The 23,082-nt window shown below is 39.6% G+C and overlaps 1 protein-coding gene across 1 annotated transcript in view; it reads left to right on the top strand.

The window, feature by feature from the left end:
• Positions 1 to 23,082, top strand: part of SLC10A1 (solute carrier family 10 member 1) — a 28,740-nt gene that overhangs the window by 1,275 nt on the left and 4,383 nt on the right. The window contains exons 2-4 of the mRNA XM_077122847.1: positions 9,709 to 9,919; positions 20,235 to 20,413; positions 22,101 to 22,297. Of these exons, the coding sequence (XP_076978962.1) occupies positions 9,709 to 9,919; positions 20,235 to 20,413; positions 22,101 to 22,297 (587 nt within the window). The remainder of the gene's footprint in view (positions 1 to 9,708; positions 9,920 to 20,234; positions 20,414 to 22,100; positions 22,298 to 23,082) is intronic.

The raw sequence follows: 23,082 nt of genomic DNA, 5'->3' as shown, positions 1-23,082 counted from the left end.
TTTCAGACATTCCTGTTCCAGCAGCAGCCTATGCTGAGGTTGAATAAAACTCACCAATAGAAATGTTTGCTTTTGTATAAGCCTCATGTCTCAAGCCAGTTTCCTCTGGTTGAGTCCTCAGTGGAGCTGTTGTTCAATGCCGGGTATTGCAGTGGAATTCATAGTGTCAATCAGCTTATGCCTGTCAGCACCCTATCCCTGCCTGAGTTTTATTAAGAAAGCCAATCAATTAAAAATAGAAAATATCTCCTGGTGATGCAAAAGTGAAAGCTGGGCTGATTTTTAAATGAAAGAACGAGAGAGAAAGCTTTAATTTACCAGAACCTGACGTTTGAGAATCTCTGGGCTCTCTACCCACATTATTCAACCCTTGCTGAGGCAGTCAATGAGAAAAGAGGCACGAGGAGGGAACTTGGCTTGTACAGTTTCCCACGGGAACATATTTCAACATTTAACTACCTCACTGTCAGGAAATAGTTCCCTCTATCTAATCCAAATCCTTCCTGCTGCAAAGCAATGTTCTTCTATCTGTGAAATCCAGACTATAATACAGGCGTAGGAAGGATGCAGGAAGTCCGGTGTCATGGGGAGGACTTCATATATCCATAGCTGAAGAGGGGCTGACTGGGTCAGGCAAAGAACACAGGGTAGTTTTTAAATGGGAGTGACCCAGCTGTCCCAGCCTCATCCGCCAGCGGGTGCTAATCAGTCTCTCCAAATCTACTTCATTTCTACGGCTCTAGGCCCCACCTGGGCGAAGCGTTAGGGACTCGGAAACTTGACCAGTCCTGCCCTCTGGCTCAGCCTCCTGATACAGGTGTCTCAGGACTTCCACAAAGGCCCTCGGGGAGAAAACAGCCACCTTCTGCCATAACGCCCCTCTGCCTACAAATGAATCTTCCATGTACATTCAACCATGCACTCAGACAGACTCCATTGGCAGAACTTGATGTCAAGGTCTCCCATGTCTGCTGTCAGTTTGAGTTCATCTGGGATGACTTGCTACATATAACAATGATAGTAATATTGATAATAAATAACAACCAGGTGCTGTGCTAAATCCTTTACGTGCATAAACACATTTAATGCCTGTACCCACCCTATGAGGAGGAACTATAAATTAGCCTTAATTTTAGAGATGAGAAAACTGAGACTTAGTTAGGTTGATACATTTGTCCAAGGCCTGGGTGGCTCCAAAGCTTGTGATTTTACTCCAGTATCTTCAGGGCCAGGCATGAACATAAATCAGTGAAGTGGCTGTATGTTGACGGTGGGTCCAGAAGGGGCTGGCTCCCCTTACAGGGCAGCACCCCTCATCTCAGAACAACTCAGTGGTATCTTCAGGGAACAGGACCCACTGCTGCCAGAGCTTTCTGTTGTTGTTTTTTCAAGAAAAGATTGACTCTCCATTTTTATGTCAACTCCACATTTTTAAATATTGGCAATTCATCCAAGATTTTTAGGAACATGTGTAAGGAAAACAATTTGGCAATTCCTCAAAAAATTGAACATAGAATTACCATATGACCTACTGATTCCATTCCCAGGTATATACCCAAGAGAACTGAAAACAGGGACTCAAACAGATACTTGTACTCCAATATTCACAGCAGCATGATTCACAATTACGAAAAGGTAGAAAGAAACAACCCAAGTGTTCAACAACAGAATGGAAAAACAAAACCATAGGCATATATGACATATCCTTATAATGGAAATGTATTTGGCCTGAAATATCAGAATGAAGTTCTGAAACTGCTACAACGTGGATGACCCTTGAAAACATTACAAAAAGTGAAATAAGCCAGACACAAAAGGACAAATATTGTATAATTTCACTTATGCGAAATATCTAGAATAAGCAAATTTATAGAGACCAAAAGCAGTTTAGAGTTTACAGGGACTGGGGAAAAAGAAGAATGAGGAGTTATTGTTTAATAGACACAGAGTTTCTATTTAGGAGATGAAAAGTTTTGGCAAAAAAGAAAGAAAGAAAAGAAACACTGGGTAAGCCAAATAATACATGGCAAAGGACCAGATGTGGCTCAAAGGCTCCCATTTAGAATTGGAAGGAATCATCAGACACCTGTTCCATTTTATAGATGAGGAAACTAAAGTCCAGAGACTTGTCAAAAGTTTTCCAACATGTGGTGAAAAGTTGTGTCTAGAGCCAGTCCAGGGCTCTCTCCTGAGCGTTATTCTGTCTCACGGCCACAGGGAGTGGAGGCAGCAGCCATCACAGGTAGGCTGGGCATATTCCCAGGAGGCCTGGCCCCAAGGCAACCAGGCATGGCATTTCCTTCCTCCAGGACACCAATGGGCAATGTTCCCCCCACCCTCAAAGGAAAATGCAAGTGGCCCATAGGCAAGAGAAAATGCCCTCAAAACTGAAGTGAGCCTGGCCTGTCAAGGATAGAGAAGAGAGTGTCAGAGGGGAACTGGGGTCTTTCTGTCACCCTACTACTCCCAGAAGCCCTACACCAGAGTCCAGAGCCAATGGCTGTGGGGACAGGCTTGGGTACAACACGAGGATTCCAAGAGGTCTCCCCACCATGACTTAGGAAGCCCAGCCAGCCTGAGACAGAACCCCCAGGTTCCCTCAAGTTTCCTCCTTCACCAGAGACTCCAATAGGTCCCCTCCAAGCTCTCTCAGCTTCTGCCCCCAGCCCCTCCACTGACCAGGGTTCAATACCAGCCCCTCAGCCAGGGTGCACAGAAGTCCATAAGCAGATCAATGCAGTGCTTGGAGAACTTAGCAGGAAGAAAACTTAAAATAACATGAGTTCCCTTCCCCTGTCCTTTTGGCCCCTGAGAGACCACCCACCCGCAGTAGTCCTATGGAACAGATTCCAATCTCAGAAAGAGAGTCTGGAAAATTCACCTCCACACCTGCCCCTCAGGGTAACATGGGGATCAGAACAGTCACCGATGCAGCAGGTTAGGAGATGGCTGTCCCTGACCAGGTCCCGCACACCTCAGGCCGCTCTATGTACCCACACACAACGCACACCAAGGCCCAGGGCAAATTCCAAAATCTCCCAACACATCTAGCCAAAGTAAATATGACTCCTCTGGTCATTGATACAGAACAAACCAACGAGTTGTGTGTGTCTCTTCTCGGAAGAGGTCAATAGCCAGCTAGCGTTGAAGTCTCCTGGGCGCCACTCTCCATCTTGTTCCCCTCCACCTGGCCCCTAAAGAGAGTATCTCCCAGAATCCAGTATTTAACACTTCCAGGGACCCTTTTATATGATTACTACATGTGTTTATATCCATAAGCAAGACATAATGGTTTCATACATGTTTTAAAATTTAACATAAATAGTATTATATTGTCCATATTATTCTACTTGCTTTTTTTTTTTTGAGATAGAGCCATGTAGACAAAGTAACTTGACTCAATGCATTTGAACTGCTATATAATTTGCTTGTGTTTTTCCAGTCTCCTTTTATCAGATATTTATGTGGATTTCAACATTTTGCTGCTGTGAACAGTCTTGTGCATGTGTCCTTGTGCTCAAGTGTGAGTTTGTGTGATAAAAACAGGACTACCAGGTCAGGGGGTTCACACATCTTCCACAAATAAGTCTCCAAAGTAGTTGTTCCACTTTTTCCTGCCCCCAGCAGTGTACGAGAATCCCCTTTCTGCATGTTGTCATCTGTGTTTGGAATAGTCAGATTTTTTTTTTTTTTTTTTTTGCCAGCTGCTGAGTGTGGAATGGATCACAGTGGTTATAAATTTGTACTTCTCTTATTTCATGTGAGATCTGGAACCTTTTCTTATGTGTACTGGCCTTTTGTTTCCTCTTCTGGAAATGTTATATCCTTTGCTCATTTTTCTGTAGGATTGCTGTGTTTTTTTCTTATTAATTTTTAAAGGTATTTTATGGGTACAGATGTGTACAACAGGACATTTCTTTTTCACTTTGATAATGATGTCTTATAATACAAAGTGCTTATTTTAATTTCATCAAATTTCTCAAGCTTTTTTTCTTGATGGTTATGTTTTGAGGTTTCTTTAAGAAATTCTTTGGGCGATATCATAAATTTTCTTTGAAAAATTTTAAAGTTTTGCTTTTCACGTGGAGATCTTCCATCAATCTGGAATTTATTTGTATGTATGATGTGATCTAATTTTATCTTTTCCATATGAATGGAGGAAATCCTCCACTCCTGAGTGAATTTTTCTCCAATAACTTGTAATGACTCCTTTCTCATGGATCAAGTGTGCAATGATGCATTAGGTTGTGACAGGGCTCGCTTCTCTTCTACTGGTCTGTGTGGCTGCCATGTTTTCTTAATTAAATGATTTTATAATAAGTCTTGTTATCTGAAAGGTAAGACTCTCCACCTTCTTTTTCAAAATTATGTCAGCTACTCTTGGTCCTTACTCTTTCACTTGAATTTTTAGGATCAGCTGTCAAATCCACAAAAAGTGCTTCTGGAATTTTGATTAAATTTACACTAAATATATAGAGAAATTTGAAGATCCTCTTTATTATAGTGAGCCTTCCCATCCATGAACATGGTATAGCTTTCCTTTGATTTAAGACTTCTTTTGTACCCTTCTATGAGGTTTTATAATTTCTTCCATAAAGATCATGTAGATCTTTTTAAATTTTATTATAGGTATTTTGTAAGTTTTATGAATATTCTAAGTGGTCTTTCTAAATTCATTTGCTAATTATTTGTTTCTAGGGTACAAAGCCCCAATTGATTTTGTTATATTATTTTTGTTATATTATTTATATATATATAAATATATATATATATGCTATATTATATTTTGTTATATTATTAATGGATTTAGAACCTCACGGATTCTCTTACCTAGCAGTTATAAGTGAAGTTAACTTGGATTTTCTCTGTAAACAATCCTGTCATTGGCAAACAATGAAAGTTTTGTTCTTCCTTTCCCATTCCTATACCTTCTCTATTTCTTCTTTTGCTGTATTAGGGCCTATATATATAATTCCATTTACAAAAGAGGTGATGAAAGCAAAAATCTTGGCTCTGTTCTTCTTGTTAAAGAAAATCTTCTAATTTTTTTTTTACCATTGAGCTTAATGTTCACTGTAGACTTTTGAAAGATACCCTTTTCAGGTTAATGAATTCCCTGCTAAAATTTTATCAGGCAAGAACACAATTTTGTTAAATGACTTTTTTCCTGCATCTGTATTATGATCATTTCATTTTTCTTTAATCTAATTATGTGATGATATATATCAATAGATTATCTAATGTTAAACCATTTTTACATTGTTAATATAAACCCACTACATTCATTGTATTACTTTTTTTTGTTTTTTTTGTGTGTTTTTTTAATTGTATAAAGTTTTTAATCTTAATACATTTCTTTACCAGAAGCAAAACAATATTGAATAATAATGACATTAGTAGCAAAAGAAAAAGAAATGTTTACAAAATCCAATGTTCTAAATGGAAGATTTCAAGATTATTTTTTAAAAAGTCATCAGTAGCCTACATTTATTTTTTCTCCAGAGCAGATGCCTGGGCTATTATTCCTTTCTTCATATTGAGTAGTGGACTTTCTATTATAAAATATGTAATTGTATTTCTTTCCATAATGCCTGAGTTGCAAAACATCTCAAAAAAACAGTGTAATTTATCTTCCTATATAATGCAGATATGAAAATTAAAGATTCTACAATTTTGTGAAATAAAAATAAAACATTCATTTCATTCTCATGGCACTAAAGTACTCAAATCTACCTAAATGCAATTCAACCAAAATTTTGGACCAATCAACCTTTTAAGAGTTTGAATGCTATTACATAGTAAGTGTGTCATTATTATAATAATCATAGTATGTCATTGGTGCCCTGAATGATTTGGGTTCTTTGTGGAAACAGTAAGGTGTTTGCATTTTCCCTGCTGCACATTTTGGAGACTGACTGCATTTTAACCAAGATTAAAAGCCATGGAGAAAACCATATATTCTATAAGTCCATTCTCTAAACCAGGGATGTGCTACCACAGAATTTTTTGCGCCCACTATATTTTCAGGAGGTGGATCAGATTTTAGTCATATCTGCACTTGGCTTATTTTTGCCTGTCTGTGTATGTGTGCTTCTCAGGATTATCTATCTCTTTCCACTTCAGCAGTCTTTTAAAATTTGTATGCAAATTTGTATGCAGTATGGCAGGGGTCACATTTCATTCTTTTCCCATGTGAGTATCCCTTTATAGCAGCAGCACTTGATGAACTTTTTTGTTTGGTTTCGTTTCCCATTTGTTTGCTTGCATGTCTGTTTATTTGGGAAGTGCAAGGGCCAGGAATCAAACCCAGGATTCCTGCACAGCAGGCAAGAATTCTACCACTGAACTACCCTCACACACACACACACACACACACACACACACACACACCTCAGTAGTCTTTTTTTTTTTTTAGAAATCATTCCATTCTACATATGCAATCAGTAATTCTTAATATCATCACATAGATGTATGATTATCATTTCTTAGTACATTTGCATCGATTTAGAAAAAGAAATAGCAAGACAACAGAAAAAGAAATAAAATGATAATATAGGGAAAAAATAAAAATACAAAATACAAAAAATATATATAAAAAAACCAAAACAAACAAACAAAAAAACTATAGCTCAGATGCAGCTTCATTCAGTGTTTTAACATAATTACATTACAATTAGGTAGTATTGTGCTGTCCATTTTTGAGTTTTTGTATCTAGTCCTGTTGCACAGTCTGTATCCCTTCAGCTCCAATTACCCATTATCTTACCCTATTTCTAACTCCTGATGGTCTCTGTTACCAATGACATATTCCAAGTTTATTCTCTAATGTCGGTTCACATCAGTGGGACCATACAGTATTTGTCCTTTAGTTTTTGGCTAGTCTCACTCAGCATAATGTTCTCTAGGTCCATCCATGTTATTACATGCTTCATAAGTTTATTCTGTCTTAAAGCTGCATAATATTCCATCGTATGTATATACCACAGTTTGTTTAGCCACTCATCTGTTGATGGACATTTTGGCTGTTTCCATCTCTTTGCAATTGTAAATAATGCTGCTATAAACATTGGTGTGCAAATGTCCGTTTGTGTCTTTGCCCTTAAGTCCTTTGAGTAGATACCTAGCAATGGTATTGCTGGGTCGTATGGCAATTCTATATGCAGTTTTTTGAGGAGCCGCCAAACTGCCTTCCACAGTGGTTGCACATTTGACATTCCCACCAACAGTGGATAAGTGTGCCTCTTTCTCCGCATCCTCTCCAGCACTTGTCATTTTTTGTTTTGTTGATAATGGCCATTCTGGTGGGTGTGAGATGATATCTCATTGTGGTTTTGATTTGCATTTCTCTAATGGCCAGGGACATTGAGCATCTCTTCATGTGCCTTTTGGCCATTTGTATTTCCTCTTCTGAGAGGTGTCTGTTCAAGTCTTTTTCCCATTTTGTAATTGGGTTGGTTGTCTTTTTGTTGTTGAGTTGAACAATCTCTTTATAAATTCTGGATACTAGACCTTTATTGTATTACTTTTAAAGGCATTGCTAGATTCATTTGCTAATATTTTATTTATAATCTTTGCTTCTATGTTCATAATTGAGAATTGCTCCTAATTTCCTCTCATAATGTCTTTTTCCAGCTTTGGTTCCAAGATTACACTGGCCTTATATAATAAATAGGGGCATGTTCCACCTTCCATCTTTTTTTTAGACAAATGTTTATTCAAATCCTGTACCCATTTATTTTAATTAAAGAAGCTATAGGTTTACAGTTATTTGTCTTTTTGTTGTTGAGTTGTTAGAGTTCTTTACATATTCTGAATACTGGATCTTAATATGATTTGTAAATATTTTCTCCCATTATGTAGGACACTTTCTTAATAGTGTCTTTTGTAGCACAAAATCTTTTAATTTTGATGAAGTCTAATTTTTTTATTTTTTCTTTGGTTGTTTTGCTATAGGTGTCATGTCTGAGAAACTGTTGCTTAACCCCTAGCTCACCTCCTCACATCTTCAAATATGTATTTTATTATTATTATTCTGTTCTAAATATTTCCTTTTTTCAATTATAGGTTCATATTTGACCCATGACATAATTAGAAGTTGAGTTTTATTCTCAATGACTCTTATTACTGATTTCTGTTTCAACTCTCTTCCTCTCACAGGCCTAATACCTTACTTTAGTCACTCCTTTGGGCATTAAAACCTAAACCCCAGATTTACAAAACTAACATTTCACCCTCTACTCCCTTCGTACAGTGCAGCTCGGGCATAAACTCACCCACTAACCACTTTGCATTCTTTGTTTCTGGTCCCTGGGTCCTTCCCTTACTTTCCTACAAGCTCAAGTATGTATCTAAGTGTTCTAGGTGTTCACATAGGGAGGTTTCTCCTGTTATTTAGTCCACAGTATCCTTTGGGGGTGGGGGGGGGTCTTTCCTCACTTATGTCAAGCTTCTTATCCCTTATAACACTTCTACCTATCATTTTTCTTGATGACTACAGTTTGGAATCTTTTGATACAGGGCACACTTGATGTTCACTTAAGCCATATTTTATGGAAACAAAGAAAAGTAGATAGAGGATAGGGCTGTGGGAGGAGGGACACATACTTAAAGTGGTTTTCCCTGGGTCTCACCAAGCCCTCACCACCAGAATGGAAACCAGACCTGTATATAATTAAAATGAATGTCCACACATTCAAGGAGATTCCTTAACAGCTTCTTTCTCAGTGTTTCCAGAGGGCCATTCCCTATACAGGGTCCTGGTACTAAGTATTCAATTCCAGATGGAAAAGGTAATAGGATGATTAGAATGCAAACTAGACTAAGAGAATGTATCAATCTAGATATTAGATTTATCATTAGATAATGTAAAATTAAGCCAAGAGGCAAAAAAAAGTAGAGTGTCTTTGTTGGGGGCTTGGATAGTATTTAAGACGCAAAGCAAGTCTGCTGAGTAGGTTATCATATCACTTACTCAACATTGGGCAACTGGTGCTGCCTCCTCTACTGCTCAACCATTATGGTCCTTCAATTATTCTGCTTCTACTGCTTTGCTGCTATTTATTTACTTATTTGTTTATTTATTTATTTACTTATTTATTTGCAATCCTTCTAATAAGGGCCTCTATTTACAGCTCTTTCTTTGTAATGTTTCTGAATTCTGCCTGACCATCACTCCCATATCACCCGCTCCCAAAGACTGAGGGCCATGACTCACAAACTCCTCCAGAGACAAAATGTACTCGATGTATTTAACCCTTATTTCAGTTGGACAGTGCTACCATGATTAGCCATCTTCTAGGCTCTAAGCCGGGCACTTTGCAACCGTGGGTCAGGTGCTATTCCATGATCCAATGGACAACAGAATGATGGGATTTCAAGATGGGCCGTGTATATGGCAGGTATTCACAGCAACCAGAATCCTATTATAGAGATCAGAATGGCTCTTTACTATGAAGCCCACAGGGATTGAAGCAGTCAGATCTGGGTCCAAATCCTGACTCACTGAATGACATGCCACTTCTTGGACAAGTCACAACCTTTAGTTCATGGCTTCCTCATCAGCTAGAGTATACTTACCTCCTAAAACTACTGGGAAAAGGAAATGCAGCAATGTATGTAAAACATACAGCACAGAGCCTGGCACAAAGCAGGCACTCAAACATCATCTCTATTTATGGGCTTTCTCTCCCTTCCTATGTCTCCCCCCAGCATCGTGATGACCACTTGCTCCACCTTCTTTGCCCTGGGCCTGATGCCCCTCCTTTTGTACATCTACTCCAGGGGAATCTATGAAGGAGAACTGAAGGACAAGGTGCCTTATGGAGGCATCATGATATCACTAGTCCTGGTGCTCATTCCTTGCACGATAGGGATCTTCCTCAGAGCCAAACGGCCACAGTATGTGCGCTACATCATCAAGGTAAGCACGTAGGGGCCCTGACTCAGAGACCAACATGGGCAGGGAGCAAGAACACAGCCATAATCAAGGTGTGCGGCTTGAGGCAAGTCACTTGGGCTTTTTCCATCAGTTTCCTTGTTTGTTAAAAAGAAAAAGGACTACTATGGGGACATCTACTACATGGGACTAGAATGTGTAGGAGCCAAGGGTTAAAACAAGACCTGCAGAATTTGTTGGGAGCCGCTGGCATCAGGGTGTTGGCGGCAGTAAACTGTGGAGAGTGTTATGTAGAGCAGTCTGGGAGGAAGAGAATGTTTACCCCAAATGGTTATGTTAAGTATGAAGGAAGAGAGCACTGAAAATTAAGCACTCTGATTCCTCAAGAAATGCATGCATGCCTTTTGTCACCCTGTAGTATATAGGCTGGATCTGGTTAAGAATAAAGTTGTCTGTTGTTTGTTATGGCTGATCTTCAGACCCCCTGACCCCGTCTATCTTTCTTTCTCATCATTCCTTAATATCCTTCGAGCTCCGTTCCATAGGAAGCAACAGGAATGTACATGGGAATTCTTTTGAAAATTTAGGAGGAAAAAAAGTAAAAAGCACTACACACACAACTATATGTATAATCACTATCTTAATAATAAAATTCTATTTGTATTAAGCATTTCCTAGATGCTAAGTTTTATGCTGAACACTGTGAGGAATTAAACTTCCTGTCCTGAGTTTAATATTTACAGAAAGTGAAGTAACCTATGAGAGAAGCAATAGCCAAAAACGTTGTACAACCACATATTGGCAGAATGCAAGAGGATGAAATTAGTGAGAACTGGGGTGAGCAGGAAGACTTCCTACAGGGAAAGAGGCTTGAGCCAGAACATGAAAAACTGGTAGGCTTTGGGCAAGCCTGGAAAGGCGTTAGAAGAGTTCAGGGCAACCAAAGGCAAAGTTCGGCTAACTTGACAGGAAGCTAGTGGGGAAGAGACCAGGGGAGAAGAGGTGTATGCACCACCAGCATTTCAGGAGTAGGACAGGAGGGAGAGTGAAGCAGATTAAGGCCACAGAAAGTTGGGGGGAGCACATAGTGACAAGATAGGGCCTCATCATGCCACTGCCTTACCCTTGGTCGCTCCACCAACTTTGGTCACCTTGGAGCTTGGTCCTTGTCACCTTCCCCTCTGGCTTGCTGTTCATCCCCTCAGCCCTTCAGACCAGAATGAAGGCTGGTCCTCAGGAAGGACTTTGCACACTGACATCCTGAGGGCCTGCTCTATCTCTTCACCTGGATCTATGCCTTTGGTCTGATCTACAAGGTGCTATTCAGAAGCCCAAGGACTGGCAGCAGCTTTGGGCCTGGAACAGAAAAAGCAACAAGCCAGGTTTACAGGTTTGTTTGTTTTCGTGCTTTCACAGCATCCTTTTAAGGGCAGTTTTTGCCCTTACCCTGTAGCAGTGTCAATTCCACAGCCACAGCTCTCCTTCCCGCCTGTTAGAAGACATGGAAAAGTCATCCTCCTCAGCTCCAGATTGTATCTTCCATTCTCCCCACCCCTTCCTCTTTTAGACCTTTGATTGATTATGCTCCCCTCTTTCCAGTCACCTCTCCCCTCTTGCTCTCATTTCTTAAACTTCTCTAAAATGGTTCTTCATAGACAGCATTGATACAGGTTCCCACCTGCCTTAGAAAAAAAAAAGGGAAAACTCCTTTCCTGGACTCTACCTCCCATTCCAGACAATACCTCTACTTGTTCCCCTTCCTAGCAAGGCTTCAGGAAAACACACTCATACAATCTACTCATCTCACACCTTCCACTCCCACCACACAGCCACCAAAACTGCTTTCAAGTTACCAGGCCCTCAGCAATTGGTCTGTGGTTGAATCTCTCTTCTCCCCTCCTTCATTTCTGCCACCCAGCATCTTCATAACCACCTGCTCCACATTCCTCACCAAATCTAATGGACATTGCCCAGTTCTTCCTTGGCCTTCCAACACATGATGTGATTGACGACTGCCTCCTTCCCAAAAGCCTCTCAGTTTTGGTGGCTCCACGCGCTCCTGCTTCCCTACCACCTCTGGCAGTTCTTTGTAGACTTCTTCCTGATTTCCTCTGGCAGACGTTGTTATTTCTCTGGGTTCAGTCTAAGCCCTCTGCCTTTCTTTAGAAAAGTGGAGTGACACGATAGACTGTGCTTTTTATCAGGTAAAGACTGGGCCAGGAAGTCCAGTTAGGCTGCTTCAGTTTCCTAGCTCCAGATCTCCACCCCAAAGTCTGCTCCATCTCGGGTCTGTAACTGCCATCTGCAGGCTAATGACTCCCACAACAGTATCTTCAGCCCTGAATTCTCTCTCCAAAACGCTGAATCCACTTACCAATTGCCTGAATCTTTTTACATGAATATACCTAAGGCATATAAAACTCAGTCTTAAATTAAAATCACCTTCTCCCCTACCCCCTATCCCAGAACAGCACTCTATCCTCCCAACAGCCTGAGCAGGAAACCTGAGTCATTCTCGACATCCCTCTCCCTCACATCTGCCTAATTAATCAGTGACTGTCAGTTCTGTCTTCTCTCATAGATCCTGTCTGCTGCTGTATTTTCCACACAGCAGGGAAAAACAAACAAACAAAAAAAAAACTTGTGTCCATCATTTCATTTATTCACAAGTTTATGGGGTTATACAAATTTTTTTAAATCAGTACATAAAAATGTAACCTCCACAGTTACTTAACGCAAACCTCTCCCCATTTATGAGAAAACTGAGGACCAGAACCCAAGTTCATACTGCTAGGGGTGAGTGATATAAGAACACGTCTCCTTTTTACCTCAGAATAATCTTCACTAAAATGCTCTAAATAATGGGGGAACAAATGTTAAAATAAATTGAGTAGAGGGAAATACTAGTGGTCAATGAGAGGAAGGGGAAAGGGATATGGTATGTATGAGTTTTTTCTTTTCTATTGTTATTTCTTTTTCTGGAGTGATGCAAATGTTCTGAGACATGATCATGGTGATGAATACACAACTATGTGATGACATTGTGAGCCACTGATTGCACACCAAGTATGGAATGTTCATACATTAAGAATGTTCACATTGTATGTTAATCGATTTTATTAATAAAATTTTTTTTAAGTTCTTCTAAAAAATAGTAATAATAAGTGTTCTGAGAACGAAAAAAGCAGAATCTCACATCTTAAAACAGGAAAGGCCTTTAAAATAAACCCCAATCCCCTGCCAAATTTCCATTTTACAGACAGAATTACTAAGACCCAGAGACATAACTTGGCTGTCAGGATTTTCAACTAAGCCCCTATCCCTGTTGTATTGCACATTCCACCACTGACTGCCAGAGCACAAACGGTGTGAAAATGACTCCACTGAACATTAAAAGACCTAAGAAATGCCTGGGCTGGAAAGAAAGGTATCAGTGACAAGAAACTGCATAAAAGGTGATCCTGCCTGCAGTCCTTGGACCCACTTTGCCCCTGATTAAACCACCAGGATGAACAAACGTAAGGCCAACAGCTCCTTTGATTATATCACTTATTCACAAACTGGAATCACTCACTCCTGTGAGAATGTGGAGGAAAACATATAGATCTAAACGCTTACTTGTTTTTATACCTCTTTGAGAGCTGTGCTCATCCTTCATCTCCCTGTCCCACAAAACACAAAGAATACCAAGGTGGAAAATGAAGAAATTATTATCCTATCCTTTTGGCAAGTTTAATCCTCCTAGAACTTTTCAAATCAAAATAACTCAACTTCTGATAACTGACTCTGGCAGAGTGTCTGCTCAAACTCCCTAACCAGTTGCATTCCCTAGTGGAAGATCACACATATAGGGTCACACAATTTGTAAGAATGTCCCATTTTTCAAGAAACACTTCAACCCATCCAAGTTTATTCAAAGGCTACGTGATTAGTTCGGTGAACTGAGCCTAAGAACCAGGAGCCACTTTTACCAGAAGCCAAGCATTCCACCGCTATTGATTTCATTCACTCTACCTATACTTTGCTCATACATGCTACTACTCATGAGCTGACCTGACTCAAATTCTTTGTTCCATAGCTTTTGCTAATTTATGTCTTCTGCTGCTCCTGGGATTGTTTTCGTTGTTGTTTTTTTTTTTAACATTTGCCTTTGTTGTTTCTCTTGAATTCCGCACTCCCTAAATGGAGGATCTGATTGGCTCAACCACTCATCAATCAATCTTGTGGGTTGAATTTGGGCCAAGTCATCTCTGGCAAACTAAGGGATTGGCCTTTATCACTGCTTCAATCAGCTGTGACCAGGATAGTAAAGCCAGGTGGTGACAAAAAGCACAGTAACCTATGGAGAAGCAAATACCCAGGGCCACTTGCCTTGGCAGGTTGTGGATATGATAGATTTCCATACTTCAGGATATTAAATTCCTACTACCTATGGAATAAAAGGAGCTACAATTTAGTGAGTGGTTCCTACATGACTGGTCCTGTGCCAAGTTTTATATATATGTAAACACATTTTTAATATTTTAATCCCCATAACCATTTAGTATTTCATCATTCTCATTTTACCTATGAAAGCAGAATTTCAGGTACAGTGCCTTAACACAATTATCACACCTCGACTGGCTGAGCCATGCACACTTGGGTCTAGCACCCAAAGTCTGTGCACATAACCACTCTGCTGCCCAACAGTGGAAGAATGAGACTGAGGAAGTGAGAATGAAGGCCCATGTAGAGGAAGACAGATTCTGAGTTCATGGATAATCCTGTAATCCAACACCCCCTACATTATCCATTGCTGTCTTCTGATGGGGGTAGAAATTATTTGGTTGCTGGGTACAGAATAAATCCAAAAGGTAGAAATTCTGAAGGCTAAGCCCAAAGAAGAAATCTATTCAAAGAGCAAGGGCAACCATGGAGTCCATCAATTAATGCAGTGTTTTGATAAAACTTGAAGCATGTGGCTATTGAGGAGAACTGTGAAAGTCTTTCCTCTACTGAGATGGAACCACTAGCTGGTATAGGTGATGCTTTATATAATCACACCAGTTATAACATGGATTAAAAACACATGGAAAATCTGTGCAGCTCAAATTTGAGCAATATTAAATGTTAAAATGTTGCTAGAAAAAATGCTACATATGTGAATGAACTGGAAATCGAACCCAATACATTTAACTATTACAAGATAATACAGTGAGTTTGATAAAAGTTTGCTAAACATTCCTTTACTCAGAAGATGAGACAGAGGCTTAAATTTTTACATACACGCTTATCAAACTCAGAGACATGCAACCATATTATGAAAGTTTGCATCCTTACATTATGTGCTGGAAAATTGTAATTTTCATAAAAATTCCGTTGCTGAGTAACCTGCCAGAAACCTAAAACCTCCAGATGGGTCCCTGGTCCAGATAAGTCCTGAAACCTAGCCCAGCCTCTCCAGAGCAGCAGATAGTTCCATCTCTCTACCCCATATTAGTGTCAGACCTTCCAATATCAAAAATTTAGAATTGCCATAGCCCAAACAACCCCAATGAGAGTATGGAAAGATCAAAGGTGATAGTGGAATTATACATAGAAGATAGGACTTAACAAATGAATATGAATGCTCAATCATTAAACTGGTATCTCTTTTAGTCTCCAGTATTTTAGAGCAGCTAGGAGTAAAAACCTAAAATTCTGAAATTGTAACCCATGTCAAGGTTTGAAATATGTTCTACAACTAATTGTGGTGCTGTGCTTGGAAATTTATAGTTTTGTATATATGTTATTGTTCACAAAAAAAGGAAAAAAAGTCGATTGTGATGATAAAAAAGTATTTAAGCCCGCTAGCCTCCTATATGCTGGAGCAACTAGAAGGAAAAATATGAGAAGATCGTATGGTAGCCCATGACAAACTCTGGGACCGATTATCCTGTAACCACTTTTTGAAGAGTGCTTTGAAAACTATTGCTTTTTTATTTCTTTGCTTTGTATATGTTATACAATACAATAAAAAAAGTTAAAAAAAAAATCCGTTGAAAATTTTTAAATGTAACTATAACCAGAAGGGGGAAAAGAATTGTAACAAATAAGCTGTCAGTGGCTGAGAGTTCAGAGTCCATTTGGAGGCTACTCTTATGCAAGTTACAGCTACAAATCGCTATTTACCTTGGTTTGCCAAACCCCAATCAAAACCATTCCTGCCGGGGTGCAAGAGTAATTCAGTGGTAGAATTCTCTCCTGCCATTGAGGGGACCCAGGTTCGATTCCTGGCCCATGCACTTCCCAAACAAAGAAACCAACAAAAACAAACAAACAAAAAATTCAACAAATGGTGCTGTCATAATGGGATACTCACATGGAGAAAGAATGAAATGTGACCCCACCATACAGCTTACCAAAAAATAGTAATAAATAAAAAATATTAAAAAACAAAATTCCTCCCAACCCTAAACGATACCTAGAACTGTATCTGAGATTCTACAAAGATTTCATGCATTGTTACTTTCCAGAAACCTACACTCTCCAGATGGGTTCCTAGGCCTGATTAAGTCCTGAAACCCAGAGGGGCCAGCCTCTTCAGAACATCAACTAGTTCCATCCCCTTATCTCATATTACTGACAGCCCTTTCCAACATGAAAAAATTAGAATGGGCATAGCCCAAATTCACCTAAAGATTGGGAGAAAGATCAAAGAAGATAGGATTTAACAAATGAGTAACACTGCTGAATCATTATATTGATCTTTTAGTCTCCAGTGTTTTGGAGCAGCTAGAAGGGAAAAACTAAAATTGTGTAACTGTGGCCCATATCAAACCTGTAATGTTCTACAACTAATTGTTGTGGTGTGCTTTGAAATTTTTTTTGGATATATGACATTTTTCACAAGCAGACAAAAAAATGTGCTGGTTTGAAAGGATTTATGTACCCTAGAAATGCCATGTTTTTAATCCTGATCCAATCTTGTGAAGGCAGCTTCTTTTAATCCCTACTCAGTACTGTTGGTTGGAAACTTGATTAGATTATCTCCATGGAGATGTAATTTGCCCAATTATGGGTATTAACCTTAGATTAGAGGGAGATGTGACTATGCATCCCAGATGGGTCTTCATTAGTTTACTGGAATTCTTTACAAGAGGAAACATTCTGAAGAGACAGAGCCCATGCAGCCAGAGACCTCTGGAGATGAAGAAAAATGCCCTAGGGGAAGTTTCAGGAAACAAAAGACGCCTGGAGAGAAAGCTAGCAGACTTTGCCATGTTTACTATGTGCCTCTCCAACTGAGAAACCCTGAACTTCATCACCCTTCTGGAACCAGGCTTATTTTTCCCTGGATGCCTTAGATTGGACATTTCTATATCTTTGCTTTAATTTGGACATTTTTCATGGGCTTAGAACTGTAAACTTGCAACTTAATAAATTCCCTTTTAAAAAGCCATTCTGTTTCTAGTATATAGCATTCTGGCAGCTACCAAAATAGAACAGATTTTGGTACTGGAGAATTGGGGTGCTGCTGCAGTTTGCGAATACCAAACACACTGGAATGGCTTTTTAAATGGATAAGGAAGATTCTGGAAGAGTTATGAGGAGCTTGATAAAGAAAGCCTATAATTTTTTTTTCCTTTGTATGGGCAAGGACTGGGAACCGAACCCAGGTCTCCAGCATGGCAAGCAAGAACTCTGCCTACTGAGCCACCGTGGCCCACCTAGAATGTTTTGAAGAGATTTTTGATAGAAATGTAGACTCATACCTCTGATGAGGCTCTAGACAGAAATGAGGCATGCGTTATTGCAAACTGGAAGGCGGTCCTTGTTTTAAAATGGTAATCCGGAAAAATTGACTAGGTTTTTAAAGCCATGAATTTGGCTATTTAGCAGAAGAGATTTCCAAATTAAATGTGGAAAATGCAACCTGGTTTTCCCTCGCAGCTTATAGTGAAATGCAACAGGAATGAGTTAAGCTGAGAACTGAACTCTTGGGTACTAAGAAACCAGAAACTGATGTTCTGGAAAATTCAGGGCTTCCAGTGAGACCCCAGAAAATAGTGCCCCACATGAGGATTTAACCAAATGTGAAACCAGTCAGCCACTTCAGAAAAAGCCAGGATTGGAAATGATTATCCAGGAAGGATTTTGTTGGAAACTCCTGCTGTATGGTGGATAAGATCGTTGCTTGCTACACAGAAAGCCAACAAATGTGCTGTGGGACCTGTATAAAAGGAACACTGTCAGTCTTGACTGGGGGCTCAGAAAAGGGGAAAAGTGAAATGTCTTTAGAGGCAGAACTATGGAAGATAAAGTCTGGAGTCAATAAACTTCCAACCAGGAGAGTGGACCCACCCAAGTAAACAGAGGGTGAGTTTGCCCCAAAGGCAGAGGATGGGCCTTCCACCTTCTTGCAGTGGAAGAATTGTACTGCCTCAGGCCTTGGAGAAGGTAAAGCACATTCCTTGGGGATTGGGGAGAGTTTGGCTGCCCAAGAGGTTGAGCGTTGTGCCCCCGGAGATGGCAGAGAGCCTGGGTGAGGCCCCTACGCTTGGAAACGGTGAAGCTGAGAAAAAGGTCTCCCGTGTCTCCCAAGGTTGCATTCAAGAGAGGCAGGCCACTGTGTAGGCCCTTGGAAAAGGAAGATAAATGACTAATGATGTTTGCCCTGAAGGTCTGCTTGGGTCGTGACCCCTGTGTTCCAGTTTATCCCTGTGGAAATGGGGTTCTTTATCCTATGACTGTCCCTCCTTTGTATGCTGGCAGCAGATACCTTGTTCTGAGTTTTACAGGTCCAAAGCCAGAGGAAAATTTTGCCTTATGACAGACCATGGCTGTATCTGACTTTTGACTTTGTACTGGTTTTAACCTTGTATTTGTAGTGTTACTGAAATGGTTTAAGGATTCCTGATACTGGGTTGGAATGAATGTATTTCATATATAGGAAAAACATGTTTTTTTTAAGGGTCCAGAGGGTAAAATGTGCTGGTTTGACAGGATTTACGTACCCTAGAAAGCCATATTTTAAACCTGATCCAACCCTTTGGAGGCAAAAATAATAAAAAGAAAAAAAAATAAACAATCTTGTGGAGGCAGCTTCTTTTAATTCAGTACTGTAGGCTAGAAATGTGATTAAATTACCTCCGAGATGTGGCTCTGCCCATTCCAAGCAGGTCTTGATTAGCTTACTGGAATCCTTTAAAAGAGGAAGAGCCAGAGACCTCTGGAGATGAAGAAGGAAAATGCCCCCGGGGAAACGTCATGAAACAAGCCTGGAGAAAAAGCTAGCAGACAATGTTATGTTCACCATGTGCCTTTCCAGATGAGAAACCCTGAACTTCATCAGCCTTCTGGAACCAAAGTTATCTTACCCTAGATGCCTTAGATTGGTCATTTCTATATCCCTGCTCTAATTTGGACATTTTCCACGGGCTTAGAACTGTAAATTTAAAAATTAACAAATCCCCCCTTTTGAAAAGTCATGACGTTTTCCGGTATATCGCATTCCAGCAGCTAGGAAACTAGAACTGTAACCCATACCAAGCTTTAAAATGTTCTATAATTGTTGCAGCATGCTTTGAAACGTATTGTTTTTCACAAAATAAAAATCTAACTATAAACTTTAAAATAAAACAAAAACACACCACTGCTCCCAATGAATTTTACTGCCAAAGTAGTTTCCTGGGCAAGATGGACACAGGCTGTTTCCAATGATGCTGTTACTAAGACATTTTTGGAACTCCTTAGGGAACTTCCTTCCTAGCCAGTTTACAGGTCACTCAAGAAAGTAGGTTTTACCTTAATGGTTCCATATAATTTTGGGCCTAAAACCGTATTACTTCAATTGATCAGTCAGCTTTTCTTTTTTTTTAACCGACTTTGCTTGAAAACAATTTTTGGTAATTTCCGGAAGTCAAATTCATTCTAAGACAGATGAAATCCTACCCATAATGAGTATAGTTACACAAGTATCACAGGTTCTAAAAATGTCTAACAAGTCCCAAAGGAAAAACTGAAGTAATTGCAGTACATACATAATTGAGCACATACAGGCTTCAGAGATAATTACTCTAGAGGCCCAGATAGTCGCCTTACCTCAGAGCCACAGCCCTTTGCAAAAATCTGTTACCCAGAGCTGATCAAAAGCAGTTGTTGTCTCAGAATTTTTAGTAATAAAAATGTCAACCAAATCTCTGACCTCAAGTTTCCTAAAGGCCAATGAGAAATTTTTAGAAAGGTGCTACTATAAGTCTTTTCATATTTCCTTCCATATCCAATACCATTTTTGTTTACTGAAATGCTTTCCAGGCCCAATCTCCACCAGTACTCTCCCACCATCCTTCTAATTATCTTTTTTAATCTTTATTCCCAGGGAGGGATGATCACTATGCTTTTGTTAGCTGTGGTCATCTCAATCTTCTCTGTCATCAACGTGGGCAAAAGCATCATATTTGTCATGACCCCACACTTGCTGGCCACCTCCTCCCTGATGCCTTTTATTGGCTACATGCTGGGTTACATTCTCTCTGCCCTCTTCTGCCTCAACGGAAAGTAAGTATTTGATATTCCACCGTTTCATGAGCCTCAGTCTTATCCTGGTCTCTCAGAAAAACAAAGAGTTATGAGCTAGGAATCTGTGATGTGGGAAAATTATCTTTCTAGCAAAATGTACAAATTGAATAAGGAATTTTGTGCTGAGAAATACCAGGGTAGAGAAGGGCACTGAAGGGGTAAGACCCACAAGAAAACTCCAGAAACCAAAAATGTCTAATCCAAACAGCAACAGTTAATCAGAAAGTAGCAGCTAGCAGAGCCAGATTTCATTTCCTCTGCTCAGCTCCCTGGTAGTTAAGGGCACTGGGAAAACTGGGGGTCATTGTATTCATATTCCTCTTCCTTTCCCCACTTGTTTTCTGCTTAGGCTTTCATCCTGACAAGGGCATCATTGGGTGACAGCTCAGCTCTGCTAGAGGCACCGGCTAGAGCTGAAGTAGCTGTGAACCTCTGCTGTAATCTAACCCAATTCACACACACACAGAGATGCTATTTTAGGGAAACAAAAATCAATCTGAAGTAACAGACTGGGACCATCAGGCTACCTATCTATACAAAGCAGCATCACATTTCAAATACTCTTTCCTCAACTATAATAAAAGAATGCTTAGTTGCCTAGGAGTCTAAATATTCATAACAGCCCCCTCGCCCCCCAAAAAAGCTGAATTGAAATGAACTGTTAAAAAATGGTTTCAAAATCTTAGAATGGGCATAGCCCAAATACCCCTAAAGAGTAGGAGAAAGATCAAAGTTGACTGATGGAGTTATACAGAGAAGGTAGAGTTTAACAAATGAGTATGAGTGCTGATTATACTATATTGATATGTTTCTCCAGTTATCTTAAAGCAGCAAGAAAAATCTAAAACGGTGGAATTGTAACCCATACCAAACTGAAATCTGTTCTACACTAATTGTTCTGATGTGCTTTGAAATTTATTACTTTTTTGTATATGCTATTTTTCACAAAAAAGAAAAAAGTATTTCTTCCTGGAACAGCTAGAAGGAAAAATCTGAAATAGTGAACTGTTAACCCATAAACTCTGAAATCTGTATTTACTTGTTGAAGTGCTCTGAAAGTCATTGCTTTTTTTTCTTTTCTTTGTATATATGTTACATCCAATAATTTTAAAGTTAAAAAAATTATTTAAATAATGTGCTACAAATGGTTTAGGTTTTTTCGTGGGTAACTAATACACTGAATTGCAATTCAATTAAATGTGTATTAAATGTAAACATCACATTCCTTAATCCACAAGATATAAAGTTAAATCAAGAAAGTATATTCCAAAGATGAGGGGCGAATCCTTTTTTCTAACTTTTTATCAAGCATTTTGGCTTTGACATCTAATTCACAAACATTTGGGAACAAGACAAAGTCTTGGACATTTCAGACAAACTGCCTTCTACTGCATGTGGAATATACTTACCCTACACAACATAAGCCAGTGAATAATACTGGTATTCCTCACCAGACATATCTCCAAATTGTAATCATTAAAAAAATAAAAAATTCCAAGTTACTCAAATTTCAGAAAAACTCCACATTAACTACTACACCCTCCACAAAACTTGTTTTAAGAGATGGGTCAACTTGGGTTTTCCTGAACCTATGGTGCACTACATATACTGAGCTCACTCCTTCCTATGATGGACTGTCCCTGGGTTCTTTTTTTCACCTTGACAGGTGCAGACGCACCATTAGCATGGAGACTGGATGCCAAAATATTCAACTCTGCTCCACCATTCTCAATGTGACTTTTCCCCCTGAAGTCATTGGGCCACTCTTCTTCTTTCCTCTCCTCTACTTGATTTTCCAGCTAGGAGAAGGGCTTCTCCTCATTGCCATCTTCCGATGCTATCAGAAAATAAAGCCTCCCAAGAGTGAGTATTTAACTCTTGTTTGCATTCTGTTAACGTGCCAGATCTGGTCCGGGTAACAGATCCGTTAATATCAGATAGCAAGTATGCACCAGACTTCACAGAACCAAGGCTACTTCCATTAACCACACTCCATTTCTGTCTTCGAGCTTGAGAGAATCCAACTATGGATGGAGCTTGCCTCAGGACTACAAAGAGTTTTTGCTATCTTAACCAAATAGGGAGACCAGGGAGAACTCAGAACACTAACCATGAGCCTATTAAACAAGGAATATCACAAAACCTGTTTTATGACAATCTGGTCACTGCGGCTGGATTAGTATCTTCCTAGCTAATAGCACCTCAGAGAACTTATTATCTTCAAAACATAATCGAACTCCAAGGAATCTCTTGGGTCCCTTCATCAAAGTGCACTGGTTTTAACCCCTAATAACAGTATCTTCTATTCCAGGAAACTCAATCTTACGTAGTAAAATTTCACTTTTCTAACTCTAAAAACCAACATTTACCTACCCAAATCTCATTTGCCTTATTTCCAATGAACTTGAGGGTGCCTTCAAGACCCTAGGGATTGTGATTCAAACCCTAGGAGAAAGATATATCCTTCCCTGACAGAACTCTTATAGCAGCAAATGCAGATTCTCTTTACCACTACTAGAAGGCCCTCTCAGGCTATCCAGCAGCCAAAAGGAAACCAGTAAAATTGTACACCATACTCCAGAACCATTATTAGCAACTGATTCAGAACTAGTGTCGTTGAGTCAGATTCCAGCCCAATGCTTATTCCA

Source organism: Tamandua tetradactyla, chromosome 12 (assembly GCF_023851605.1).
Source record: "Tamandua tetradactyla isolate mTamTet1 chromosome 12, mTamTet1.pri, whole genome shotgun sequence".
Classification (NCBI taxonomy): domain Eukaryota; kingdom Metazoa; phylum Chordata; class Mammalia; order Pilosa; family Myrmecophagidae; genus Tamandua; species Tamandua tetradactyla.
The sequence above is the reverse complement of the archived record's forward strand: the minus strand, read 5'-3'. Positions and strand labels throughout refer to the sequence as shown.